The sequence below is a fragment of the Schistocerca americana genome, chromosome 11 (assembly GCF_021461395.2).
Source record: "Schistocerca americana isolate TAMUIC-IGC-003095 chromosome 11, iqSchAmer2.1, whole genome shotgun sequence".
Lineage (NCBI taxonomy): Eukaryota > Metazoa > Arthropoda > Insecta > Orthoptera > Acrididae > Schistocerca > Schistocerca americana.
This window is the reverse complement of record NC_060129.1, coordinates 18,785,819-18,811,697: the sequence shown is the minus strand read 5'-3', so window position 1 is coordinate 18,811,697 and position 25,879 is coordinate 18,785,819. Positions and strand designations below refer to the sequence as shown.

General features: G+C 45.3%; 1 protein-coding gene across 1 annotated transcript in view; it reads left to right on the top strand.

The window, feature by feature from the left end:
• LOC124553943 (speckle-type POZ protein-like) overlaps positions 1-25,879 on the top strand; it is a 56,903-nt gene that overhangs the window by 24,148 nt on the left and 6,876 nt on the right. Inside the window, exon 2 of the mRNA XM_047127960.1 lies at positions 24,573-25,149. Within this exon, the coding sequence (XP_046983916.1) occupies positions 24,584-25,149 (566 nt within the window). The 5' untranslated portion in view covers positions 24,573-24,583. The remainder of the gene's footprint in view (positions 1-24,572; positions 25,150-25,879) is intronic.

Genomic DNA, 25,879 nt, shown 5'->3' with positions numbered 1-25,879 from the left:
TGCCAACCTGCAGAATTATATGCTGAAAACTAATGTTTGTTTATTTTTGTTCTCCTTATATCTGTATGTGTGTGTGGCTAGCCAGTGATAGTTATAGAAAGTTGAAAGTGAATCCAGTAGTTGCCAGACAGTGGTTGAAAGATTTGGTGTTCAGCTGATTTCAGTTTTGGTTTAAATGTTTTAAGGAGTGCATGGAAGAGTAAATTCACTGCTTACATTAATAGATAAAATAGTAGAATAGTATTTCAACAGATGATTATTATCAGAATACTATCACCCAACCCCTTTGTCCTCACTCTTTGACGCCCCACAATACGTCCTTTCAACTAACCCCTATTGTTGTCAAAGTTGTGCCGTAATTTCCTCTTCCTCCTCTATTTAATTCCGTACCTCTTCTTTAGTCACACGATCCTCGTATCTAATGTTCAGCATTCTTACGAATCACCACGTTTTGAAAGCGTCCATTGTCTTCTTGAGAGAACTGTTCATCGTCCACGTTTCACTTACATACAAGTCTGCACTCCACACAAATACCTTTGTAAAATAGTATCCAACCATTAGCATTTATATTCGGTGTGAACAAATTTTCTTTTTCAGAACGCTTTTCTTGCTATTGACAGGTTTGCGTCTGCACCAGGAAATGCCTTACAATTTAAAATCTGGTTTCGAAAACTGTTCCAAATATGTATTAATCTTTCGTGATTCTTAAGCAAGGTGCTGGCGATGATTACATTATGCTCTGTGGGAAATTCTATCAGGTGGCTTCCACTTTCATCCCTTCCACCTAGCCTTTGTGTTCTTACTGTTTTCGTGTACCTGCTACCGTACCACATTTTAAATTTTTGTCTCGCTTAACTATCTGAATAATCTCTCTTGTTGTACATTGTTTCACTGTGTTAGGAGATAGTGAACAATCGTGAACGGTAGTCATGAAATCTGTTTATGGTGAAATGAGAAAACATGAATAACGAAATATGTGAAAGAGCACATTGTACAGAAAATGAAAAATTGGTATGTCTTCACCCAACTTCGTCTTTCCCTCGTGTAGGTGTAAGATATAGTTAATCAAACGCACCGCGCGTTTCAGTGGGTCCTGCCCCGTACCTCAGTGGCTGTCCGTCATTGGCTACCGCTAACGTCTGCCGCTTCCAGATGGGAACGCCAATTCCGCGAGCCGCCGCGTCAACGCGGAAAATGCTTGCCGCTGCCGCACGCCGCGCTGCCGCGCTGCCGCGCTCTAGTGGGAACCGGCCTTAAGATAGACTACAGCCGTGATGTTTCTGGTAGCAAGTTCAACTTAATTTGTATTAGTACAGTCAGTATTTTAATTGCGTTTTCCATTCGTTTATTGAACACAAGACTAATCGGTAAGAGAAATTAATCAGCAACAGTATATTCTTTCACAATATCTAAAACAATCTGACGATGCTAAAGTAGTTTACAAATTGTACGCCTGCAGAAATCTACTGGTCCTAACGATGTCATTAAACCAGTGTAGGTTGAAGAGCATTTTCGTCCAGAAATGAATTACCTTGACGGTTGATCGATCAAGAGCGGGAAACGGTAAAAGTTTACGCGTATACTATGAGGGACAGGCGCCTGAGAGATGACTTCCCTATCAATCTCCTGGATAGTTTTGTTCCTCACATCAACAGAATGCGTTATCATGTAGCAGCACGCGTGATGTAGTTTTGTCGGTCGACTTTCTTACACGGCGACCGAAAGGTGTCTCAATTCTTGGCAACAAATTCCAGCTGTGATGGACACACCCTTGGGGGAAGAATTCGTAGTGCAAAACACACTGTTGGAGTTATCAGATGGAAAATATTATGTTCACACTACCCTTTGCTCGAGTTTACGCCGTTTAGTAGGGCTCAGCCCTTCATTTCTTCATAGGAAGTTAACGTTAAAGGAATCGTAACTCGTTACCAGGAGTATTGCTTAGGAATGCTCATTGAACGACCTGATGATGTTGAAGCAAAACTGCAATAATAGTTACTGTGTTGATTTTTGTTGTTTTTCGAATTAGAGCATGCAGTACCCCTACACGAGAGTTGTGAACTTTGCCTGTTGAATGGAAACGTCGAATGACGGTTATATAGTAATCAGTCACATCAGTATTCGAGACTTGCTTGATTTGGAAAATCATTCATGTCAGAACGATCTTTGTTGTAACAAGAAAATATTATTCTGCCGTATTTTGCCGGCCGGGGTGGCCGTGCGGTTCTAGGCGCTACAGTCTGGAGCCCAGCGAACGCTACGGTCGCAGGTTCGAATCCTGTCTCGGGCATGGATGTGTGTGATGTCCTTAGGTTAGTTAGGTTTAAGTAGTTCTAAGTTCTAGGCGACTGATGACCTCAGACGTTAAGTCCCATTGTGATCAGGGCCATATGAACCATTTTTTTCTGGCGTATTTTCCCTCATAAACACTCTCTCCACATACAGTTCAAATCTTTCGAGTTGCCTCCTCTGCATTCACCCATCTATTATACCAAAAGTAAACATCTTTTTCCACTTCCGACCCAATTGTACAATGGACGCGAACACGGGCCTATTAAGTTCAGAATACATGAGGATTACACCTAGCCCACGGGCTCACACAACACACGGAAGCAGACAACACTTCCTCCTGAGACAGTGTTAACTGATTGTGCAGATCGCTAAACTTCGCGTTCTTAGGGACGGTCGGTTTTATTGGTCACCTTAAGTGAGAGAGACTGACTTCGTCTTAGATTTTATGTCCAAGACTGTGTACGTACATGCAACCGAACGCAATTTCGCATCTGATTGTCGTATACGTAGACTAAGACACACGCGCCCTTAATAGGTTGCAGGCAAGTGTTCGAATTGTGAAATTAGGCTAAATCTAGAAGTTCATTCTGTGGAGACTCCAGTACTACTAAAAGCCAATAATGACTTTATTCTTCCTGCAAAATAATGCTGAAAAACTGATCGATGTTATTGTCCAGTGTCGTCGTCGTCGTCGTTGTTGTTGTTGTTGTTGTTGTTGTTGTCTTCAGTCCAGAGACTTGTTTTATGCAGCTCTCCATGCTACTCTGTCCTGTGCAAGCTTCAACTGCAGTGCCTACTGCAACCTACATCCTTCTGAATCTACTTAATGTATTCATCTCTTGGTCTCCCTCTACGATTTTTACCCTCCACGCCGCCCTCCAATAGTAAATTACTGATACATTGATGTCTCTGAACGTATCCTACCAACCGATCCCTTCTTCTAGTCACGTTGTGCCACAAATTCCTCATCTTCCCAATTCTGTTCAATACCTCCTCATTAGTTATGTGATCTACCCATCTATTCTTAACCATTATTCTGTAGCACTACATATCGAAAGCTTTTGTTCTATTCTTGTCTAAACTATTTATCGTCAGTTTCACTTCCATACATGGCTAAACTCCGTGCAAATACTTCCAGAACAGACTTCCTGACCCATATATTCTCGATGTTAACGAATTTCTCTTCTCCAGAAACGCTTTCCTTGCCATTGCCAGTCTACATTTTATATCATCTCTACTTCGACCATCAGTTATTTTGCTCCCCAGATAGCAAAACTCCTTCACTACTTTAAGTGTCTCATTTCCTGATCTGTAATTCCCTCAGCACCACCTGATTTAATTCGACTACATTCCATTATCTTCTTTTTGCTTTTGTTGATGTTCATCTTATATTCTCCTTTTAAGACACTGTCCATTCCATTCAACTGCTCTTCCAGGTCCTTTGCTGTCTCTGACAGAATTACAATGTCATCAGCAAACCTCAAAGTTTTCATTTTTGCTCCATGGATTTTAATCCCTACACCAAATTTTTCTTTTGTTTCCTTTTCTGTAAGCTCAGTATACAGATTAACATAACCCTGTCTCACTCCTTTCACAACGACTGCTTCCCTTTCATGACGCTCAACTCTTACAACTGCCATCTGGTTTCTGTACAAATTGTGAATTGCCTTTCGCTCCCTGAATTTGACTCCTGCCACATTGAGAATTTGAGAAGGAGTATGCCAGTCAACATTGTGAAAAGCTTTCTCTAAGTCTACAAATGCTAGAAACACAGGTTTGCCTTTCCTTAATCTAAGATAATTCGTAGGGTCAGTATTGCCTCACGTGTTCCAGCATTTCTACGGAAACTAAACGGGTCTTTCCCAATGTCGGCATGTACCAGTTTTTTCTTTCGTCTGTAAAGAATTCGTGTCAGGATATTGCAGCTGTGACTTAGCTAATAATTCCGTAATTTTCGCACCTGTCAACACCTGCTTTCTTTGGGATTGGAATTATTATATTCTTCTTGAAGTCTTGGCGGTATTTAGCCCGTCTCTTAAATCTTGCTCACTAGATGGTTTTCTCAGGGCTGGTTCTCCCAAGGTTATCAGTAGTTCTAATGGAATGTTATCTGCTGCCCCGGCCTTGTTTCGAAGTAGGCGTTTCAGTGCTCTGTCAAACTCTTCATGCAGTATCGCATCTCCCATTTCGTCTTCACCTGCGTCCTCTTCCATTTCTATAATATTGCTCTCGAGTACGTCGTCGTTGTATAGACCCTCTACATACTCCTGCCACCTTTCTGCTTTCCCTTCTTTGTTTAGAACTTGTTTTCGACCTGAGCTCTTAATATTCCTACAAGTGGTTCTGTTTCCGCCAAAGATCTCTCTTAATTTTCCTGTAGGCGGTATCTTACCCCTAGTGAAATATGCCTCTACATCCTTACTTTTTTCTCCTCTAGTGATCCCTGGTTAGCCATTTGGACTTCCTGTCAATCTCATTTTTGAGACGTTGGTATTCCTTTTTGCCTGCTTCATTTATTGCATTTTTATATTTTCTCTCATCAATTAAATTCAATATCTGTTCTGTTACCCAAGGATTTCTCAGCATATTACTAATAATGTTAATGCTCTGAAAACTCAAATACCCTGCAGTCTAATTTTTTTCTGTTGGCTATACACTACTAGCCATTAAAATTGCTACACCACGAAGATGACGTGCTTCAGACGCGAAATTTGACAGGAAGCAGATGCTGTGATATGCAAATGATTAGCTTTTCAGAGCATACACGCAAGGTTGGCGCCGGTAGCGGCACCTACAACGTGCTGACATGAGGAAAGTTTCCAACGGATTTCTCATACACAAATAGCAGTTGACCGGCGTTGCCTGGTGAAACGTTGTTGTGATGCCTCGTGTAAGGAGGGGAAATACGTACTATCACGTTTCTGACTTTGATAAAGGGCGGATTGTAGCCTATCGCGATTGCGGTTTATCGTATCGCGACATTGCTGCTCGTGTTGGTCGAGATCCAATGACTGTTGGCGGAATATGGAATCGGTGGGTTCAGGAGGGTAATACGGAACGCCGTGCTGGATCCCAACGGCCTCGTATCACTAGGGGTCGAGATGACAGGCATCTTATCCGCATGGATGTAACGGATCGTGGAGCCACATCTCGATCCCTGAGTCAACAGATGGGGACGTTTGCAAGACGACAACCATCTGCACGAACAGTTAGACGACGTTTGCAGCAGCATGGACTATCAGCTCGGAGACCGTGGCTGTGGTTACCCTTGGCGCTGCATCAAAGACAGAAGCGCCTGCTGTGGTGTACTCAACGACGAACCTGGGTGCACGAATGGCAAAACGTCATTTTTTTTTTTCAGATGAATCTAGGTTCTGTTTACAGGATCGTGATGGTCGCATCCGTGTTTGGTGACATCGCGGTGAACGCACATCGGAAGCGTGTATTCGTCATCGCCATATTGGCGTATCACCAATTGAAAACGCCTGGTCAATGGTGGCCGAGCAACTGGCTCGTCACAATACGCCAGTCACTACTCTTGACGAACTGTGGTATCGTGTTGAAGCTGCATGGGCAGCTGTACCTGTTCACGCCAACCTAGCTCTCTTTGACTGAATGCCCTGGCGTATCAAGGGCGTTATTACGGCCAGAGGTGGTTGTTCTGGGTACTGGTTTCTCAGGATGTATGCACCCAAATTGCGTGAGAACGTAATCAGATGTCAGTTCTAGTATAATGTATTTGCCCAATGAATACCCGTTTATCATCTGCATTTCTTCTTGGTGTAGCAGTTTTAATGGCCGGTACTGTTTTTTATGATGTAATAAGACATTAAAAACTTTATTAAACATTAAAAAACTACACTACTAATTTTCAGGTTTTAATTTTCTTCTCAGAGGTTTCCTGTGCACTAGCTGGAATTTTTTCGGAGAAATCTAGCTAGATTGACTTCTTGCAGCAATGGCAAAGATAAGAAGTCTTTCTCTTCTTTTTTGGGTGACAGATGGAGCGTGTTTTGCTTTTCTCCAATCGTTGTACCACTACTTGTACGTCCGGTTCTGGTAGGCGCAATACAAGATGAATCGACACACGAAGTTCGCGGTCTATGCGGTAATGGTTGACTCGCTCTTTATTGTGCCGTGAGCAACGAGTTTGCAGGATTCATCAAAAAATCAAAGCGCCTCATCTGAGTATAGTTTCTGTAGGAATTGTGAAGGACAAACGCGTTCACACCACTTACGCCCAACACGCGGAAAAGTATTATCGTCTGCCATCGCTGGAAGAGGCTTCGGTCACCTCCGACATTTGTTTCAATGAAACGTATATCTAGCAGGACCTTAAGCTAAAGATGGGGCTCTACAATTGTCTTTACCACTTCGATAACTGTCATCATTTAAGGATGTCCCAGGTGGCGAAACAAATTCGCCTGCGCTGTTCCTGTAGCGAAATATATCTTCCCTTTCAACTTCGTTGTGACTATTTAATCAAACACGATAAAACAGTATTCTCAAAGTGAAGGAGCGTAACACGGACAGCAGAGGGAGACTCGGCTACTGAATCCGTAGCGCAGAGTCCACAGAGGGGGGCCTCGGAGAGCGCTGGCACGAAAGCAGCATTGGTGGTGTAGCTTCAGGCCAGACTGCAGAGAACAGCCCCGCCCGTACGCATCAGCAGCAGAGTGGCAGCAAACGCTGGGTCGTTACGGCGTAGCTGTCAAAATGGCGCTGAGAGGGGCTGAGCGGACGTACAGGGAGTTGGTTTATTCGGAATGCAGTGTTCTGTCGCGGGAAGCGTGGAGACTGCTCCGTTCTCGGAGAGAGAGAGAGAGAGAGAATAATAGTGCACGAGGCGCGGACGTGACGGCTCGCTGCGTCAGCTGCTGGTGTTGGGGGGGGGGGGGGGGGAAGGGGTCACGTGACGTTGCAGCCGCCGCCCCTCCTCTTCTAGAACAGTCTCTTGCGAAGCTGCGCTCAGTCGCTTTCGTACAGCAGGGCAGGCGTGTTCGTGGACGCAACAGGTAGGACTAGTTACGTAAACATCGATAAAGTAACGATCAATTATTAGCCTCTGCACTATCGTCATTATCGGGTCGTTTATAATGAAATCGTCTTCCATAGACTCGTGAATGTTTTGGGATGTTGTTTTACTGGATTCCTATATTCACGGTACACTCGTGAAATTGTCGTTCGGGGAAAACCCCACTTGATCGCTACCTCGGAGATGTTTTGTCCCATGGCTAGTCCGCCGACTGTCACACCACGTTCCAACTTACTTCACTGTTGTTAACCTGCCGTTGTAGCAGCAGTAACCGATGTGAGGCTAAGCGCAAATTGACTTCCTTTTTTTTCACTCCAGTCACTAATTTTTTAAGAGTTATCGACAGCCATAGTGCGCGTCATTTATGACGACGGCCGGGTTTAGGTTCGTTCCGCGCATCTGACGTCACAAAACACAGTCAGCCAATGAACAGAGAACGACGGTGCCGGAGCTCGACTGCAGTGCAGAGCACGGACGAGTGTCTTCAGTTTTACAAACGTTCAGTTATAAATAAAGTAACTGAACAAAAGCAATGTCATGATAGCAGACTTTTATAGAATGTTTGCAAAAAGCATTCTTTATACCAATTGCTTCATATTCTATTAATTAAACCAAACAAGCAATAATCCTACTAATTCAGGCGATATCAAGGAAAGGCGTTTGTATCATTATCGCGAACCGCTTTTTTCGCAATAAAGAACAGCGGTAATTGTCTATTTCCTATTGTACTTCGACGAAACGTGAGTAATTCATAGTCATACCAACAGCGTTTGTCGGTATTTTGCGTCCTTTTTAGAATCCTCCCGGAGTTCTGTTCACCGACGAGCTGCGTTGCCATAATGGTTAAGGTGCATAGGGGCTACGCAAAAGGTGCCGAGTTCAAACCTTCATGCCGGCACGGTTAACTCGGCGTGTTCGGTCAGAGGGTTATCTGCCCTCTGTAATAAAAAAGAAAAAAACTGAGTTAATTGATCAACGACGAACCGAAACGGGTGTCTTGCGACGTCCGCCACGAGCAGATGAAACGAACAAACACGAACAAAATGAGATTAAAAAAACCTTGTTCGGAGCTTGATATTTTCTTTAATTATAAACAATATCAAAGTGTCCAACTGCATGAATTTGAATGTAATTTTTTGAAATTTCTAGTGCTTTGTCTCTTCATTATAATAACAATAAGTTCTCGGTTTTTCTAATTTCGTCCTCCAGTATTTCTTTTCACAGCAATTAAAAACAGCGAAAAGTCACACAAACATCATTCATGTTATCTGTTTTGTTTGTATATCTTCTCTTCTGCAGTCGCTGTTCTACTATTCATATTGAGATATATTCTTTCGCGACAGTATTAAAAGTATTATTGAGGGCAGAATTTCGGCTCGTACGTTGCCGAGCTACTTGATTGTCTCACGCAATTGTTTGCTTGGCTGCTTTGGCAACGTCATATTCAATGTTTTCGTCGACTGATCTATGTTTTGGCAAGTATTTGCTATCCGTTGTGACAAATACAAATTGTTTGCGCACTGTGCCTCACTCACAATATATTTTAGTTTCTATGTTTTATTACGTCCAGAATTCAGTTTTGTGTAGTTCGCCAACTTTGTTTTAATCAGAACGTTTTGGAAAAAAGCGAAATGACTGTGGTAGAAATAAAAGTTTTATTACAGTCGCGAAAGACTCAATATTTCTCAATATTACATACGTCACCTATCGGGTACTTAAATGAGATATTGTTATACAGTAAATTTTATATGAAATTTAGATATCTTGTCCACATTTCATTCTCAACTTTGTGGCAACTAAAATCGACCATACGGAAAGTATACGCTATGTTTGCGAACTATACTATACTATGGCGTTGCTTCTCTTACATCTACATCTACATGATCACTCTGCAATTCACATTTAAGTGCTTGGCAGAGGGTTCATCGAACCACAATTATACTCTCCACCATTCCACTCCCGAACAGCGCGCAGGAAAAACGAACACCTAAACCATTCTGTTCGAGCTCTGATTTCTCTTATTTTATTTTGATGATCATTCCTACCTATGTAGGTTGGGCTATACAAAATATTTTCGCATTTGGAAGAGAAAGTTGGTAACTGAAATTTCGTAAATAGATCTCGCATCGACGAAAAACGCCTTTGCTTTAATGACTTCCATTCTAACTCGCGTATCATATCTGCCACACTCTCTCCCCTATTACGTGATAATGCAAAACGAGCTGCCCCTTTTTGCACCCTTTCGATGACCTCCGTCAATCCCACCTGGGCCGCCGCGGTGGCCGTGCGGTTCTAGGCGCTACAGTCTGGAACCGCGCGACTGCTATGGTCGCAGGTTCGAATCCTGCCTCGGGCATGGATGTGTGGGGTGTCCTTAGGTTAGTTAAGTTTAAGTAGTTGTAAGTTCTAGGGGACTGATGACCTCAGATGTTAAGTCCCATAGTGCTCACAGCCATTTGAACCAATCCCACCTGGTAAGGATCCCACACCGCGCAGCAATATTCTAACAGAGGACGAACGAGTGTAGTGTAAGCTGTCTCTTTAGACAGCTTGTTGCATCTTCTAAGTGTCCTGCCAATGAAACGCAACCTTTGGCTCGCCTTCCTCGCAATATTATCTGTGTGTTCTTTCGAACTGAAGTTGTTCGTAATTTTAACACCAAGGTACTTAGTTGAATTGACAACCTTGAGAATTGTACTATTTATCGAGTAATCGAATTCCAACGGATTTCTTTTGGAACTCGTGTGGATCACCTCACACTTTTCGTTATTTAGCGTCAACTGCCACCTGCCACACCATACAGCAATCTTTTCTGAATCGCTTTGCAACTGATACTGGTCTTCGGATGACCTTACTAGACGGTAAATTGCAGCATCATCTGCGAACAACCTAAGAGAACTGCTCAGATTGTCACCTAGGTCATTTATATAGATCAGGAACAGCAGAGGTCCCAGGACGCTTCCCTGGGGAACACCTCATATCACTTCAGTTTTGCTCGACGATTTGCCGTCTATTACTACGAACTGCGACCTTCCTGACGGGAAGTCACGAATCCAGTAGCACAACTGATTACGTATCAATAGATCGTTCCGTTCGAGGTTATTCATAATGTTTGAGTACAGTATATGCTCCAAAAACCTACTGCAAACCGACGTCAATGATATAGGTCTGTAGTTCGATGGATTACTCCTACCACCCTTCTTGAACACTGGTGCGACCTGCGCAATTTTCCACCTGTAGGTACAGATCTGTCGGTGAGCGAGCGGTTGTATATGCTTGCTAAGTAGGGAGCTATTGTATCAGCGTAATCTGAAAGGAACCTAATCGGTATACAATCTGGACCTGAAGACTTGCCCGTATCAAGCGATTTGAGTTGCTTGGCAACCCCTAAGGTATCTACTTCTAAGAAACTCATGCTAGCAGCTGTTCGTGTTTCGAATTGTGGAATATTCCATTCGTCTTCCCTGGTGAAGGAATTTCGGAAAACTGCGTTCAATAACTCCGCTTTAGCGGCACAGTGGTCGGTAACAGTACCATCGGCACTGCGCAGCGAAGGTATTGACTGCGTCTTGCCGCTTGTGTACTTTCCATACGACCAGAAGTTCTTCGGATTTCCTAGCGCGTGTGTCGTTTGCAACTGGCAACGCAGCAATCTCCCGCGTCTGGGCGGGCATGCGCGAGCCGCCGAGATAAAAGAATTGATACAGTGAAACAAGGGTTCCCTAGTATAAAAATAAACGTCAAATTTCTTCTCTTATGTTACTCCAAAGTTTCGTAAGCTATTGAGGTCTTTGTTGCCAATTACTTGTTGAATGAGGGACTCTGTTTCAGAATTCTGTCGCAGTAGCTGCTGAGATGAGTTTGTGCTAATTACGCTGTGTTTTGACAATGGAAGTACTATTAAACCTGTCAACAAGAGAAATGTGGACGTTACTCATAAATGGTGATGTTTCTTCGAATCAGAAAACTTCAACAACTCACACAAAGACTGCCAATTCTGTTGGAATTTTGGTTGAATCCCCATAACCCATCGGTATTTTTGACACTGAGCGACAGGAATGGAAACTTGCCCAAGGATTTTATTCCTTCTCTTGATCTGAGCATGATTTAAATTAATGACGAGCGCTCTTTCAGGCGGAATGATAGGAACACGCCAGATGCTGGTTACTCACATACGGCTTGCAAAACTCACAATGTGCAGTTCGCGAATAAAATAGTTCTTACTGAGAAAAATAAAAAAAATGATCTGTCGCACAACACAGTGGTCAGTGCATTGTCAGCAGCTGAGCATAATGCGCACGAAAGTAATGCGGAAGGTAGCCATTTGTGCCTCGTGAGCGATAGTTCGAAAAACATTGTCATGAAAGTAGAGGTGCCTTTGTCAGCAATACATTTCAACAAATTAAATATATTTAAGTACCACACTCTTTCAGGAAACTCCTACTTTCGTAATAATACCGACATTTTTTTATTTGTGTAGCCTGTTGCATAATTCGTTTATTAATGCTCACACTGTGTATGCAACAATTGAAATCGTTTCTCTCAACATGGCGAGCCAATTAAAAGATGATTATTTGTGACTGTTTTCGACTGTTTCTAGCTTGCCGTGGAAATGTGATGTCCACATGTACATAGTATAATGTCTCTCATTACATCAATATCCAAATAACGATAGTGGAACATGCGTACTACATTCCTTTGGACGATTTTTTCCAGATGCACAAAGGGGTCATATCTGTGGAAATTACACGTTTTCGACTTTTTGCAACAGATCGTAGAGATACGTCAGCGTAACAGGCAACAAGTAGATAACCGTGTTTTACTTTCCTGCCTTGCCTCTAAATCACGTGATTTTATAATATTCCTTACTTCCTTAATCACTTCCTTCACGTCTGTCCGTTCTTCCGATCTGAAAACATTCTGGAGGCAGAAAATATAATCCGCGTTGCTAATGGCTCACCAGTTATTGAACCGTGCATTGTTCTTGACAAAAGAATAAACAAAACGAAAGAACTGTACAGATGTATGTAACTGAAAACTATTATGTACTAACGAAAATAGATGGAGCGCTTAAACGGCGCAAAACGAAACATTACTCAGTGACAGTAAAATACAGTATACAGCAAGGCCGTATTTTTCGGATGGGCAGTACTTTCACTGGCCATATGCGCCATGCCAAGTGGACATACGGCAGGACTGCCTCCCCGCCCCATCCCTGCCTCAGGGCTCGCGCGGCGCGAGAAACTGTGCCGCAACCGGAGCGCCGCGCGACCTGGCGCAGACGCGCGTCGCGTCCCAGTCGCGTCGCGTCGCAGTTCGAGCGGTCCCATTTGAACCTGTGATGTTGCAAAAACGCTCGCTGCACTGGGTCGCGCTATACGCGTCTTAATTTGCGTCTAGCTTAACAACTGCGCCACTTTTGTGTTACACAGGCGTTGCCGACCGCAGCGCCATATTCTGCATGTTTATATCTGTGTCTGAATACGTATACCTATACCAGTTTCTTTGGCGCGTATCAATAGTTTTGAAGAACACCGTCAATAGTGTGTCGGCTATCGATGCTTAAGTAACACTAAGTAGTGGCCTTCCTCTGTTGCGGGGGCGTGAGGCCGTGGGGCGGCACGCGGGGGAGCGCTGTGGCCGGCCCGCCTCCCCTACCTACGCCCCCGCCGCCCACAAAGCGGCAGGGCGGCGCGCCTCCCACGCTGGCCTTCTGCCCTAGTGTGAACCAGTGCAGACGTGACCGCGTGCGTGAATTACGTCACCCGGTCACGACTGACGTGAGGTGGCCATTCTGTGCCGCCACAGAGGCGAGGACGACTTTTCCGCTACTGGAGACCTGCCAGTTTAGCAGTGCGGAAGTACACTTCTCGGCCAGTTGCTCTGACGAATTCTTCCGAGAAAGGTTGCCAGAAGACGTCGTACAAGTGTTGCCGGCACATCGCTCCGAGACGAACGCATTACTCGGGGGCTTCGACGTCGAGAAACCGTGAGTGTCTGTTCCTTAGTTTAGCTGTTAAGTCCCATAGTGCTCAAAGCCATTTGTTCCTTAGTTTCTGTTGCCTAGTGTAAAGTACCTTTTCGGCTCGCTAGATGGCGGTGCCATAGGTCCAACGGATATCAACTGCGTTTTTTTAAATAGGAACACTCATTTAGCCAGATGGCGCTACGGTTGGCCCACTAGATGGCGCTGCCATAGGTCAAAGGGATATAGACTGCGTTTTTTTAAAAATAGGAACCCCCCCTTTTTTATTACATATTCGTGTAGTACGTAGAGAAATTTGAATGTTTTAGGTGGGCCACTTTTTCCGCTTTGTGATTCATGGCGCTATAATGGTCACAAACGTATAAGTGGTATCACGTAACATTCCGCCAGTGCGGACGGTATTCGCTTCGTGATACATTACCCGTGTTAAAATGGACCGTTTACTAATTGCGGAAAAGGTCGATGTTGTGTTGTATGGATACTGTGATCAAAATGCCCAACGGGCGTGTCTTAAGTATGCTGCTCGGTATCCTGGACATCATCCAAGTGTCGGGACCGTTCGCCGGATAGTTACGTTATTTAAGGAAACAGGAAGTGTCCAGCCACATGTGAAACGTCAACCACAACTTCCAACAAATGATGATGCCCAAGTAGGCGTTTTAGCTGCTGTCGCGGCTAATCCGCACATCAGTAGCAGACAAATTGCGCGGGAATCGGGAATCTCAAAAACGTCGGTGTTGAAAATGCTACATCAACATCGATTGCACCCGTACCACATTTCTGCGCACCGGGAATTGCATGGCGACGACTTTGAGCGTCATGTACAGTTCTGCCACTGGGCACAAGAGAAATTACGGGACGATGACACATTTTTTGCACGCGTTCTACTTAGCGTCATTCACCGACAGCGGTAACGTAAACCGGCATAGTATGCACTACTGGGCAACGGAAAATCCACGATGGCTGCGACAAGTGGAACATGAGCGACCTTGGCGGGTTAATGTACGGTGCGGCATTATGGGAGGAAGGATAATTGGCACCCATTTTATCGATCGGAATCTTAATGGTGTAATGTATGCTGATTTCCCATGTAATGTTTTACCGATGTTTCTAGAAGATATTTCACTGCATGACAGAATGGCGATGTACTTCCAACTCGATGGATATCCGGCACATAGCTCGCGAGCGGTTGAAGCGCTATTGAGTAGCATATTTCATGACAGGTGGATTGGTCGTCGAAGCACATTCACCGGATGTGACGTCCCCGGATTTCTTTCTATGGGGAGAGATGAAGGATATTTTCTATGGTGATCCACCGACAACGCCTGACAACTTGCATCAACGCATTGTCAATGCACGTGCGAACATTGCGGAAGGCGAACTACTCGCTGTTACGAGGAATGTCGTTACACGTATTGCCAAATGCATTCAGGTTGATGGACATCATTCTGAGCATTTTTTGCATTAATGTGATATTTACAGGTAATCACGCTGTAACAGCATGCATTCTCAGAAATGATAAGATCACAAAGGTACATGTATTACATTAGAACAACCGAAATAAAATGTTCAAACTTACCTACGTTCTGTATTTTAATTTTAAAATCGTACCTGTTGCGAACTGTTCGCCTCAAATTGTGAGCCATATGCTTACGACTATTACAGCGCCATCTATCACACAGCGAAAAAAGTGGTCCAACTGAAACATGCATCTCTTTACGTACTACAAGAATATGTAATAAAAAATGGGGGTTCCTATTAAAAGAAAAAAAAAGTTGATATCCGTTTGACCTGTGGCAGCGCCATCTGTTTTCCTCCTTCAAGCTAGACAAGTTTCGTTCTTTGTCGTTTTTTGGTTTGACGCTTATTTCGTGAGATATTTGGCCGGGTCTCGATCAATAGACCACTCTCTCTGTGTGTGTGTGTGTGTGTGTGTGTGTGTGTGTGTGTGTCACAATGACAGTTACCTTTTAATTATTTTCCTTAATTGTGCTTCATATTTTAGGAATAAATGCAACGTAATTCGTGGAATTTGGGTCTAGGAATGTAGGCGCCGTCTGACGTACGCCATGCGCACCTTAGGCCGTAAAACGCTGCGTAATGTGCCGCCGAGGTGTCGAAATCTTTCTTAAAGCTGGAGATACCGTCGTGTTGTATTTACAGTCTAGTCTAAACGTGCTCGGAGCTGCAGACACGGAATGTCGGCTATCCGGTGACACAGTGACTCCGCAAAGTGTTCGTCTAATACGTGATCGTATGTTTAAGGGTGTATGAAGGGCCGAAAACTGGCGGATGGAAACGAAGCAGGTACAAGCACGTCGTTATTGATCAGTGAAAATGAGAATGCAATAAAGAAACACAGGTTTGTTCCGTGAATAAACACGTTTGAGCATTCAGAAGTACAGATAGGCAATGTAAGACGCAAAATCAGTATTCGTCTGCAGTACTGTAAATCACACTTTGAACATAGAATGTTGTTAGTAGGGCCTGCTTTCCTCCTATAATCGCTGGCATTCTTGCTTGGAGTGGATTTCACCAGAGATTGTGTTGTTTGCACTGTAATTTTACGGCATTACTCCTTTCTATTGATATCTGACGTGATGTTTTGGTCGAGCAAATGCCACAAATTGTCGATAGGATTAGTGCCTGGGGTGTCTGCATCCAGTGGGGCCTGTTATACAAGAGCCACAGTTAGAGCAGCACGTTTTGAATTAATGTCTTGTGTGAAAATATAATACCCATATGATTCACAGTACTGTTTTTAGGGTATTTGTTACATCTTGTGGTCAATAATGCCATCAATGAGCACCCTCACACATGTACTGAAACCATGTGTAACTGGGGCTGTTAAATTTCTCTCTTCAAATTCAGAATACTTTTTTCTCCACCCTGTTACGCGCCCTTTACACGTAAACAGCTCAAATCCATTCTCGTCAGTAAATACAACCTTCCTGCAGAAACCAAACGCACCTGATTTGTGTTCCCTTTGAAATGCAACTAGCTTTCTTCTATTCACTTTACTGACGTACGGTTTTCTGCGGGCTGTTCGTGCAGAAACAGGCCTTCCTGTACGCACACGAAAACCAGTAGCGAGGTGTGGGGCGCTGAGTTTCGAATTTTTGATGACTTCTTCTCGAAGTAGCTGTCGTTTCTCCATCTCGGACAGAACTGCAGCACGACCGCTTCGCGATTTGTTTTCGTAGTTTCTGCTCCGATTGAACCTGTGTGTAATACTCGTAGCTGTACTGCTGTGTGTACCGTCGGTTTCTCCAAAACATTTTCCTCGTCGAAACAACCTGAGGCACGTATCTCTTCGTTTATAGTTTCGCAACGCTCTCGACCTAGATGGCGTGAGTATGAGTGAACGGAGAGGCAGCTGTTCGGTGGGCTGGGTGGAACGCGAACGAACGCGAGAGGCCGTGTGTCGCCGCGGCTGTTGCCCAGTGGGGCAGGACCCGTTTGGCGGTCTTACGTAGCGTGCGTTTGGTCACAAATATAGGTGAAGACCGGTTTATTGCCAAGTGTCGAAATCAACCGATCTAAGGAAATAGTTGCTATTCGTTTCGCAGCGATATTTGTATGACTGTGTTATAGTCTATGCGCCACGGCCGGTCGAACAGTTTGTGGAGTGACTGTACTTGTGGTCACAACACGCTCCAAGAACGACGCCCTGTTCTCCGAACTGTCGTAGCTTTGTTCACAAAAAAGTACTGGAACTTTTGCCGGTAGCAATACGTCAAATTCAGTGTAAAGAGCGGCGAGGTGCATGCTGTTCTAATTACCAATAATGTGCTCAGTTTACTCTGAAAAAAAGTTGCTCTAGTGACCCGAAGAGGCGGCAACGTGTATCTCACACTGTTACTCGGGCTATGCAGGCAGAATAGATCCAGCTTGCTACTAAATGGCCGAATAGAAATGAAAGAAAATTAACAGTTCGCTCAGAAATGCTCAGTTACGAAACAAATGTTACTCCTGTTTAGAAGTGAAACCGTGAAAGTACACCCGAAGAAGTAGGTAGCATACTTCGGACTTGGTCTTCTTCTCAATAAAATTGCCTCGTGTTCAATGTACGGAGCCCTGGAATGCAACCGATGTGATACTGTCGTAATTGCCGACGGATAGTACCACGGAGGGCATTAGTATCGACTAAAAATATTATGCTCAACACGATGTTTCGGCTCTTATGCAGTTTATATTGTCCATGCGCTGATTACGAGAAAAGTGCCTTTTTTTGAAGGGAACGCGTATTTCTGAAGATATAAGCATATATATGCACGGAATACCAAAAAAGTACTTATTTTCATACGGATGCAAAAAAAGATCAATTAACTGTCTGCTTCGACCAACTTGCCAATATGCTGCAGACTCTTTAATATATTTCTTCAGTCTTTACTCGTAGGTAAAGCTTACAGTTTCATACATCCTAACCATGATAGCTATAGTTGGCTTTGCATATTGTTGCATATGGTATATGTCCCTGTTGCTCACAGTTATATATCTTGATCAGTGCGCCCAACAACCTATATTTTTCTGTTGAGGCTGTCTGTTTTGAAGTATCGTGTATTACTGTCTGTGCCAAAATGGCGAGAAATTTTCGAGATGTAAGTGACTTTCTAATGGAAGATTTATACCATGTCACGGAGAACACCCAAAGTTCTATACAATGGGCTAGGCAACAAGGTCCTTTGAAGAACGATAAGGTGTGTGAAAATGGGAATTGTGTTGGATACACAGGAGAAAACTACAGGGAAAGATGGCGAAATTTGGCGCTGCTCCGTTGGCAGGGCCTGCAGAATGAAATGTTCGGTCAGGAAAATGTCATTTTTTGCTGGCAGTCATTCGGACATTTCTAAAATTTTGCGACTGTCTTACATGTGGGCTTTCGAACTCAATAAGCAAAAGTTTTTAATGAGGGAGCTCAAAATTGGCAGTGAGCAGACTGTGGTCGATTGGTGCCAATTTTGTAGGGATATCTGCCATGAATATTTCGTAATTGAGCCAATAGTTTTGTGCGGCCCTGGCCATACTGTTGAAATAGACGAGAGCTGCTTCTTCAGGAGAAAGTAAAGGTCATAGTGTGCGGCAGCAATGGGTCCTGACGTTGAGACAAAGCAAAGCTTCATGGTTGCTGTGCCACGTCGTGATGCTACGCATTTGCTGCAGCAGTATGTTTTGCCTGGAACCACAGTAGTTTCCGAGTTTTGGCAAGCTTACACCACCATAGGTAACATGGGCTGCAATCATCTGTCAGTCATTCGCTTTATTTTGTCGATCCCTTTAGAAACGATACCACAAATCACGTGGAGTCAGTCTGGCAAAAAGCTGAAGAAAAAAATAAAAGGCGTTTCGGAACTCACCGTGCTCTGCGGAATTTCTCTGGCGTCAGCGTTTTTGGGAAAAGCCATTCCACAGTCTCATTGAGCGTGTTCGAAAAATCAATCGCAATGCCGCAAATTAACTTGAGGTAGCTGTTTTTATCTAATCTGTGATTCGAGCTTTAATGTATATCTGTGCAAAATAAACAAATACGATTTTTTGAGAAAATTTTGTTATTAATTCCATCTTTTTTGCAAAAAAAAAAAGGTTTTGAAATTCCGTGCATACATATGCAATACGTCATTTCTGATAAAAAAAATTTTTTTGAGGGAGTTAATTGATCTATTTTTTTTTCATCCGTACGAAACGCATCAGATATGATTGTAACACACAATTTTTGAAATAAAAAACGTTTTGGTATTCCGTGCATATATGTGCTTATATGTTCAGAAATACGCGTTTCCTCGAAAAAATAGGTACTTTCCTCGTGATCAGCGCATGTACCCCCTAAACTGCAGAAGTGCCGATTTTTCTTCATAATACTACCCGCTTATGCCTGTTCCGCTCGCGAATGGCGAATGGGTAAGGTGGTGGTCTGTAAGCGTCTGTATTGGCTGCAGTTTCCGGATTTCGCCCTCGTGCTCATTTCGCTGCAAGCCCGTGAGTCTGGAGGAGGCGCGCTGGCGCTGCCAAACAGCAGTCTGGCCGCAGGAAGCGAGCGTCCGCGCACCGCAGGTCAGATAACTGCGTGTCGGCAGCGCAGGGTCGGCCGGTGACGTCAGCGGCCGCGCCGGCAGGGAAGTGCGCAGCGGCGAGGCCGAGAGTGCGCACAGTACCCTCCTCCACATACCGCAACGTGATGCAGGCGGTTACTCAGTCTTACTGCACTCCGCATCACAGTATTAATTCGGTACCACTTCCCGTTTAGATTTGGCTGTTGCACGAGAGATGTGTTGCAATAGAGCAATTAACGAATTAGGATTGCGCGGATGAGAGCACACTGTTGGATTCACAATGGTAGATTAAGTACGCTTCATATCTTCGAGAGCGATGTTTCACACTTGTGCGTAAAACACCGGGCCATAAAAAATGTGTAGGCCACATGAAGTTTTCAGGTGGAAGAATGTTTCCTTCAGCTTATATGAAAGATGTGATTGTTCGTATGTTGGCATAGTTTGACAACACAAATTGTATCGTTTATCGTTCCGGTTATAAAAGTGGTTGGTCGACTGTGAGTCAGCCTCTCCTCTCCTCTCCCTCTCCCTCTCCCTCTCCCTCTCCCTCCCCCTCTCCCTCTCCCTCTCCCTCTCCCTCTCCCTCTCCCTCTCCCTCTCCCTCTCCCTCTCCTCTCTCAGTTCACGACGCTCCCAGTAGAGTCCCCCAGCCACCAGGAAGAGCTGCCTCAGCAGTCGGGCAGAGGTGAAGATTAGCTGAGGTGACGGGCGCCAGCCGAGAGACTCGGCCGGGAATCGAACCCGGCTACGCTGACCGCGAGAGCACGGGCTGGTGCGCGCTGCTCACTGCTGGTCCCTGCGCTCCTTCCCCCCCCCCCCCCCCCCCTGCTCCACGTACTCACCCACCCGGGATTCTTCAGTTCGTTGCTCATGCAGCGATGTCTGGACGAACGCCGGACATTTGCCACGCCGCACATTTGCCACGCCTGCCCCTTCGCCAGGTAGCTATCCCTCAGGTAAGGGACGCCCTTCCCCGTACTTCTTCTGTGCGCTTTCAAACCGCCGTCTCCACATCTTACTCGATTCACCCAGTACGTAAGGGATCTTCTTCCTCGACATCTTGGCCAAATACAGAGCTTTTTTTCCGAAATCGAAATATTTATAACTTTTGGGAAACGAAAGCAATACCGACGCTTATGTTAGTATGTAATTAGTTCTGCCAAGTATAAATACAGATTCCTGTGTCTGTACGGTAGCTTCCTTTCACGCTTAGCGATTGCGATGGAAACAGTCCGTCGCCATGGGAGCAACAAGAAAGGAACGACGTAATGTAAGGTCAGTATTGTCTCACGTGTTCCAAAATTTCTACGGAAATACTACTAGACACGTAGTAACTAAAGCTATAACAAACTTCCCGCAGTTCAGCTGCCTATCTATCTCCTCAACGCAATGTTCGGCCAAGAACTTGAGAAGGATGTGAAACGAATGCCCCGCTGTCGGACAGCAGTTTCGACCCCGCGGCTGTGCGCCCTGTACACGCCGCAGTCAGGTCTCGCCGCCCGTCGGCAGCTCAGCGTTACACTACGTGGCGTGCGACGGACTCCTGGGAAACATCCCTGACGTAACCGCTGCCAAGAACGGACGACGTGTCCGGTCAGCGGTCTGGAATGGCGATTTGGTAACTGGCGTTTCTGTCCGGTAACACCTCGACACGTGTACATCAGTATACTTTCACAGGAGAACATGTAATACACAGCCTTTACGTGATGAAATCGCGCAGTGCTTATAACTTGCTGAAACACTTCATTACAGTGCCAAGTACAGCTTTTGTCTGGCGAAATCTCTGGTCCAGGCGTAAAAGAACCTCCCCTCATGTCCTCCCAGTTAATCGTTTTGTGCGGCAACCGCATCTCGAACACCGTGTGGTTGGTGGCAGCTGCAAAAACTAAAGTCGGAAGTTTGCCAGCAGTAACTGATACTTCCAGAGGTAACGCTCTCGTATGCCGCCATGACATTTTGCGCCATTACATTACAGCAAATCGAACAGAAAAGAGCGACTTTTTCACGAATGTTTCAAATCCGACACAGCTTGTTCAGGAAGGTGAGATTAAACGCCGTCCACTCCTGTTTCCTCTCTGTTAAGCCAGCCGAGCTGACTGCCACTTGGCAGAAACCATTACAGGTTCGTGCCATTGAGGAACGAGACCTGTGGTAAAGCCGCGACAGAGCAGCTGTTTCGACCCCCTCGGTACGGCTGGAAACCCGCAGCGCTGGCCGCGCCACGAGGGAACCGACCCAGAATTCAGAGCGCTGTCAGCAGCGGGCAGCAGGCGCTCCGAGCCACCGCTACATAGGGATCCGTTACGGTACTCAGCTGCATAGATGTTTGCAAGGTTTTAATTCGAGTTAAAAGTACTTGTGGAAGGAAATCCAAATCCTTTAACGATACCTTCTAATACCAAGATGTTATCGAACACGACAGCCCTATTCCGTCTTCGTGTGTGATGTTAGACAGAAATTTTTATATGGAAGAAAAAGGAGAGGTAAATATTACATCCTTCCCCTCGAAGTGCAAGGCGGCTGTCAAGAATTGCGGTCAGCGATTCGCGACGTGGTTTACTTGCCGGGGGGGGGGGGGGGGGTCAAAGTGCTGGGAGGAGGAGGATCGCGTGACGTCAGAGCCGCGTCCGGTTCTGGAACAGTGGCTGGATCATGGAGGCGGAATGAGGGGAGACGGACGGCGCTACAGACTGACGCTGTAAATTGTTCGAAGTCAGTGGGCGGGGCTGCCGCCATCTTGGATCCCACGAAACATTAGCAGACGAGTGTTCACAATTGCTTCTTGATCGTCATTTCTGTCTTGTACACGCGATATTTATTTTGTGCAGTAAATGTTACACTGTTTTAGTGAACAACACAGCATAAGAAACGCAACTTTGAACGTTTTTCTGGTCTTAAATGCGTATTCGATACAGTAATACGACAAGAAAATATTACGCTTCTGGCCCCAGTAGTGTAATTCCTTTTTGTTTATACACTTCGAATTACCGAGAAGACAAGTATGTGCTCTGAAAACCGTGCTTTCGTAATCCATTTGTCTTCACTTTGTGTTCGTGTCGATAACTGATAAAACCAGAACTGCAAAAGCAATGATTGATAGTTTAGAGGCACCGATTTGTATTCGTTGCATTTTCAAGTCAGATGCAAATTTTAAATGTTAAAGTTTGCAAGAAACTTACTTTATTTCCTTTGGTGTCCCATAGCTGTATGCAAGGATGATTTACACCAAAACCGAAACATACATTGCGTGTCAAAACACGAGTCAACTGATAAACTATAAGCATTTTCTGTTGGTCATACAGAGGACGAACGCGTGTGTATAACCCAAATGAGTCTCAAGGTCCAGGTGTTGAGTCCACAGTACTTACATGTCGAGTAGGACAACTGAGTTTCAGCGGTCCACGCACAAACGAACCGCTCGAGTTGGGTGGTGTTGTGAGCTGAGGTGCAGCAGCCGTGTGCTTTGTATGCTGCGGCTGACGTCACGAAGCCCGACACACGTCGCCCCCTGCCAGCCAGTGATGGCTCGAGCGCACCGAGAATATCTCGAGCCTCTAGTTCTCGAGCAGTTCTCGAGAAAATCACGAGAAATGGCTCGGCGGCGTGCGCCGCTGCGCGCCAATTGGCTGCGACGACATACGCCGCGCCGCTGTTTTATGAATTGAATGCCGCCGCTAGACTCCGTTTCTTTGGCAACGTGTGGATATACAAACCAATTTAAAAGAGACAAATTGAACACACAACAGTGACGACACTAGATCAGTTTTTACCAAAATATGCGTAGCTGTTGGCACAAGAATAATTGTGCTGTACACCAATTAGCGCAAAGAACATTAAAATTGTGAAGTAAAAAGTTTCTAACGTGAAAATGTGCTTATGTCTTGCGATTTTATAGTGCGATCTGCAGCCCGCGACCAAGTGAGAGGAAACGCAAATGCCAGCCAAACATTCGAATAATTAAGTGGCCACTTGTTCAGGCAAAAAAAGATGATGATCTGTTTCATAACCTACAATTGTGAGTAGGCGAAAAGCGTCATGGACAAATAAAATAAATCACAGAACGAAAATGGCGTTTGTTATTTACAAAATGAATATTTCTGTGCTTGCTGCAAGTGATGACCACGTTAACAAACTACTTGTTAATTATTTCGTTTTGCCTTAAGACATTTTATTTGCAACGTTTAGAATTTGTAATTACCTATAATAACACCAGATTGCCAATTACTCTTTCCAGCATCGCTAAAATTGTCTTAACAGGCAGGCTGTATACCCTGTAATAAGTCGATTTCTTTTACCGAAAGATTTTACATCCCTGATCGAATCTTTGTGTCAAACACCTTGGGACAAAGTACCAAATACACTACTGGCCATTAAAAGTGCTACGCCAAGAAGAAATGCAGATGATAAATGGATATTCATTGGACAAATATATTATGCTAGAACTGACATGTGAGTATATTTTCACGCAGTTTGGGTGCATAGATCCCGAGAGATCAGTACCCACAACAACCACCTCTGGCCGTAATAACGGCCTTGATACGCCTGGGCATTGAGTCAAACAGAGCTCGGATGGCTTGTACAGGTACAGCTGCCCATGCAGCTTCAACACGATACCACAGTTCATCAAGAGTAGTGACTGGCGTATTGTGACGAGCCAGTTGTTCGGCCACCATTGACCAGACGTTTTCAACTGGAGAGTGATCTGGAGAATGTACTGGCCAGGGCAGCAGTCTATCATTTTCTGTATCCAGAAAGGCCCGTACAGGACCTGCAACATGCGGTCGTGCATTATCCTACTGAAATGTAGGGTTCTGCAAGGATCGAATGGAGGGTAGAGCCACGGGTCGTAACACATCTGAAATGTAACGTCCACTGTTCAAAGTGACATCAATGCGAACAAGAGGTGACCAAGACGTGTAACCAATGGCACCCCAAACCGTCACGCCGGGTGATACGCCAGTATGGCGATGACGAATACACGCTTTCAATGTGCGTTCACCGCGATGTTGCCAAACACGGATGCGACCATCACGATGCTGTAAACAGAACCTGGATTCATCCGTAAAAATGAGCTGTCCACCAGTGGCAGGTATCTCGGTGTCGTAATTGACACGCACGGACAGGTTTCGCGAACTGTCGACCGACGCAGGTACACTTGTCGACGGTGCTGCGTAACGATAAAGAGCTGCCCCGTAACGCCGTGTTTCAGAATCGACTACGATGGCGGCCGGCAATGAAGCTCAGCACAGCACACCGGTGTACCTGGGCGCCCTGCTGGATGACGGGGAGGGCGCCACCGTGACTCTGGCGGCGGGGGAGACGCGGCTGGTGGTGCACAGGGCGGTCCTCGTGGCCGGGAGCCCCGTCTTCGCAGCAATGTTCCGCCACGACACGGCGGAGTCGCGCGGCGGCCTCGTCGACGTCGCAGACGTGGACGGGCCGGTGCTGAGGGAGCTGGTGACGTACCTGTACACCCTCCGCGCCCCGCAGCTGGCGAGCCTGGCCCCCCGCCTGCTCGTCGCCGCCGACAAGTACGGCGTGGCGAGCCTGAAGGCCCAGTGTGAGCAGCAGCTGGCCGCTGGGCTGACGGTGGACAACGCGGCGGCCACAGCTGTTCTCGCGGTGCGACACTGCTGCCCCGGCCTCCGGCAGACGGCCGTCTCCTACATAAAGGGCCACACACACCGAGTGATGGCGACGCAGGGCTGGGCTGACGCAGTGCGCACCCAGCCAGAAGACGTCGTCGAACTCAGCAGGTTGCTGGCGGAGACGCCACCGGAATCCAGGTGAGCACGGGGTGATCACCGTTGATCCACTGTGTGTGAAACTTCCTGGCAGATTAAAACTGGGTGCCGGACTGAGACTCGAAATCAGGACTTTTGCATAGGTCCCGAGTTCGAGTGTCGGTCCGGCACGCAATTTTAATCTGCCAGGAAGTTTCGTATCAGCACACACTCTGCTGCAGAGTGAAAGTCTCGTTCTGGAAACTCGTGTGTGTGTGTGTGTGTGTGTGTGTGTGTGTGTGTGTGTGTGTGTACAGGTATTACTTTATTATAATTTGAAGAACATGAAATAGTTTACTTTGCAGAACAATGAATTTATTGTTGTCAGTTTGCTAAAGATATTTGGCTTCATTAATCTTTCCCACTGAGGCAGTCAATTTATTTGAAACAAAGTGTTTCATTCCACAGTTGTTCGTTGAAGAATAAAGTGCATGTTTCCATCTTATGCCATGTGTGAGATTATGTGATAATGAAGAACCAGACATGAGATAGTACAGTACAGTACAGTACTGATACTCCAGGATAATTTACGTCCCAAAAACCGTACTGAAAATCTTAATGTCAGGTGGGACATACTTCATTGTATGTCTGCACAAACCAATGTGCACTTCAGGCCGAATTATGCATTTTAGTATAGTTTACATAATTCCTATGCTCACGGAGTATCCTCTCGTGTCCTGTTTCTTTTATGCCGTAATCTAAGCTCTCTTTATGCTTTATACACACAAACATG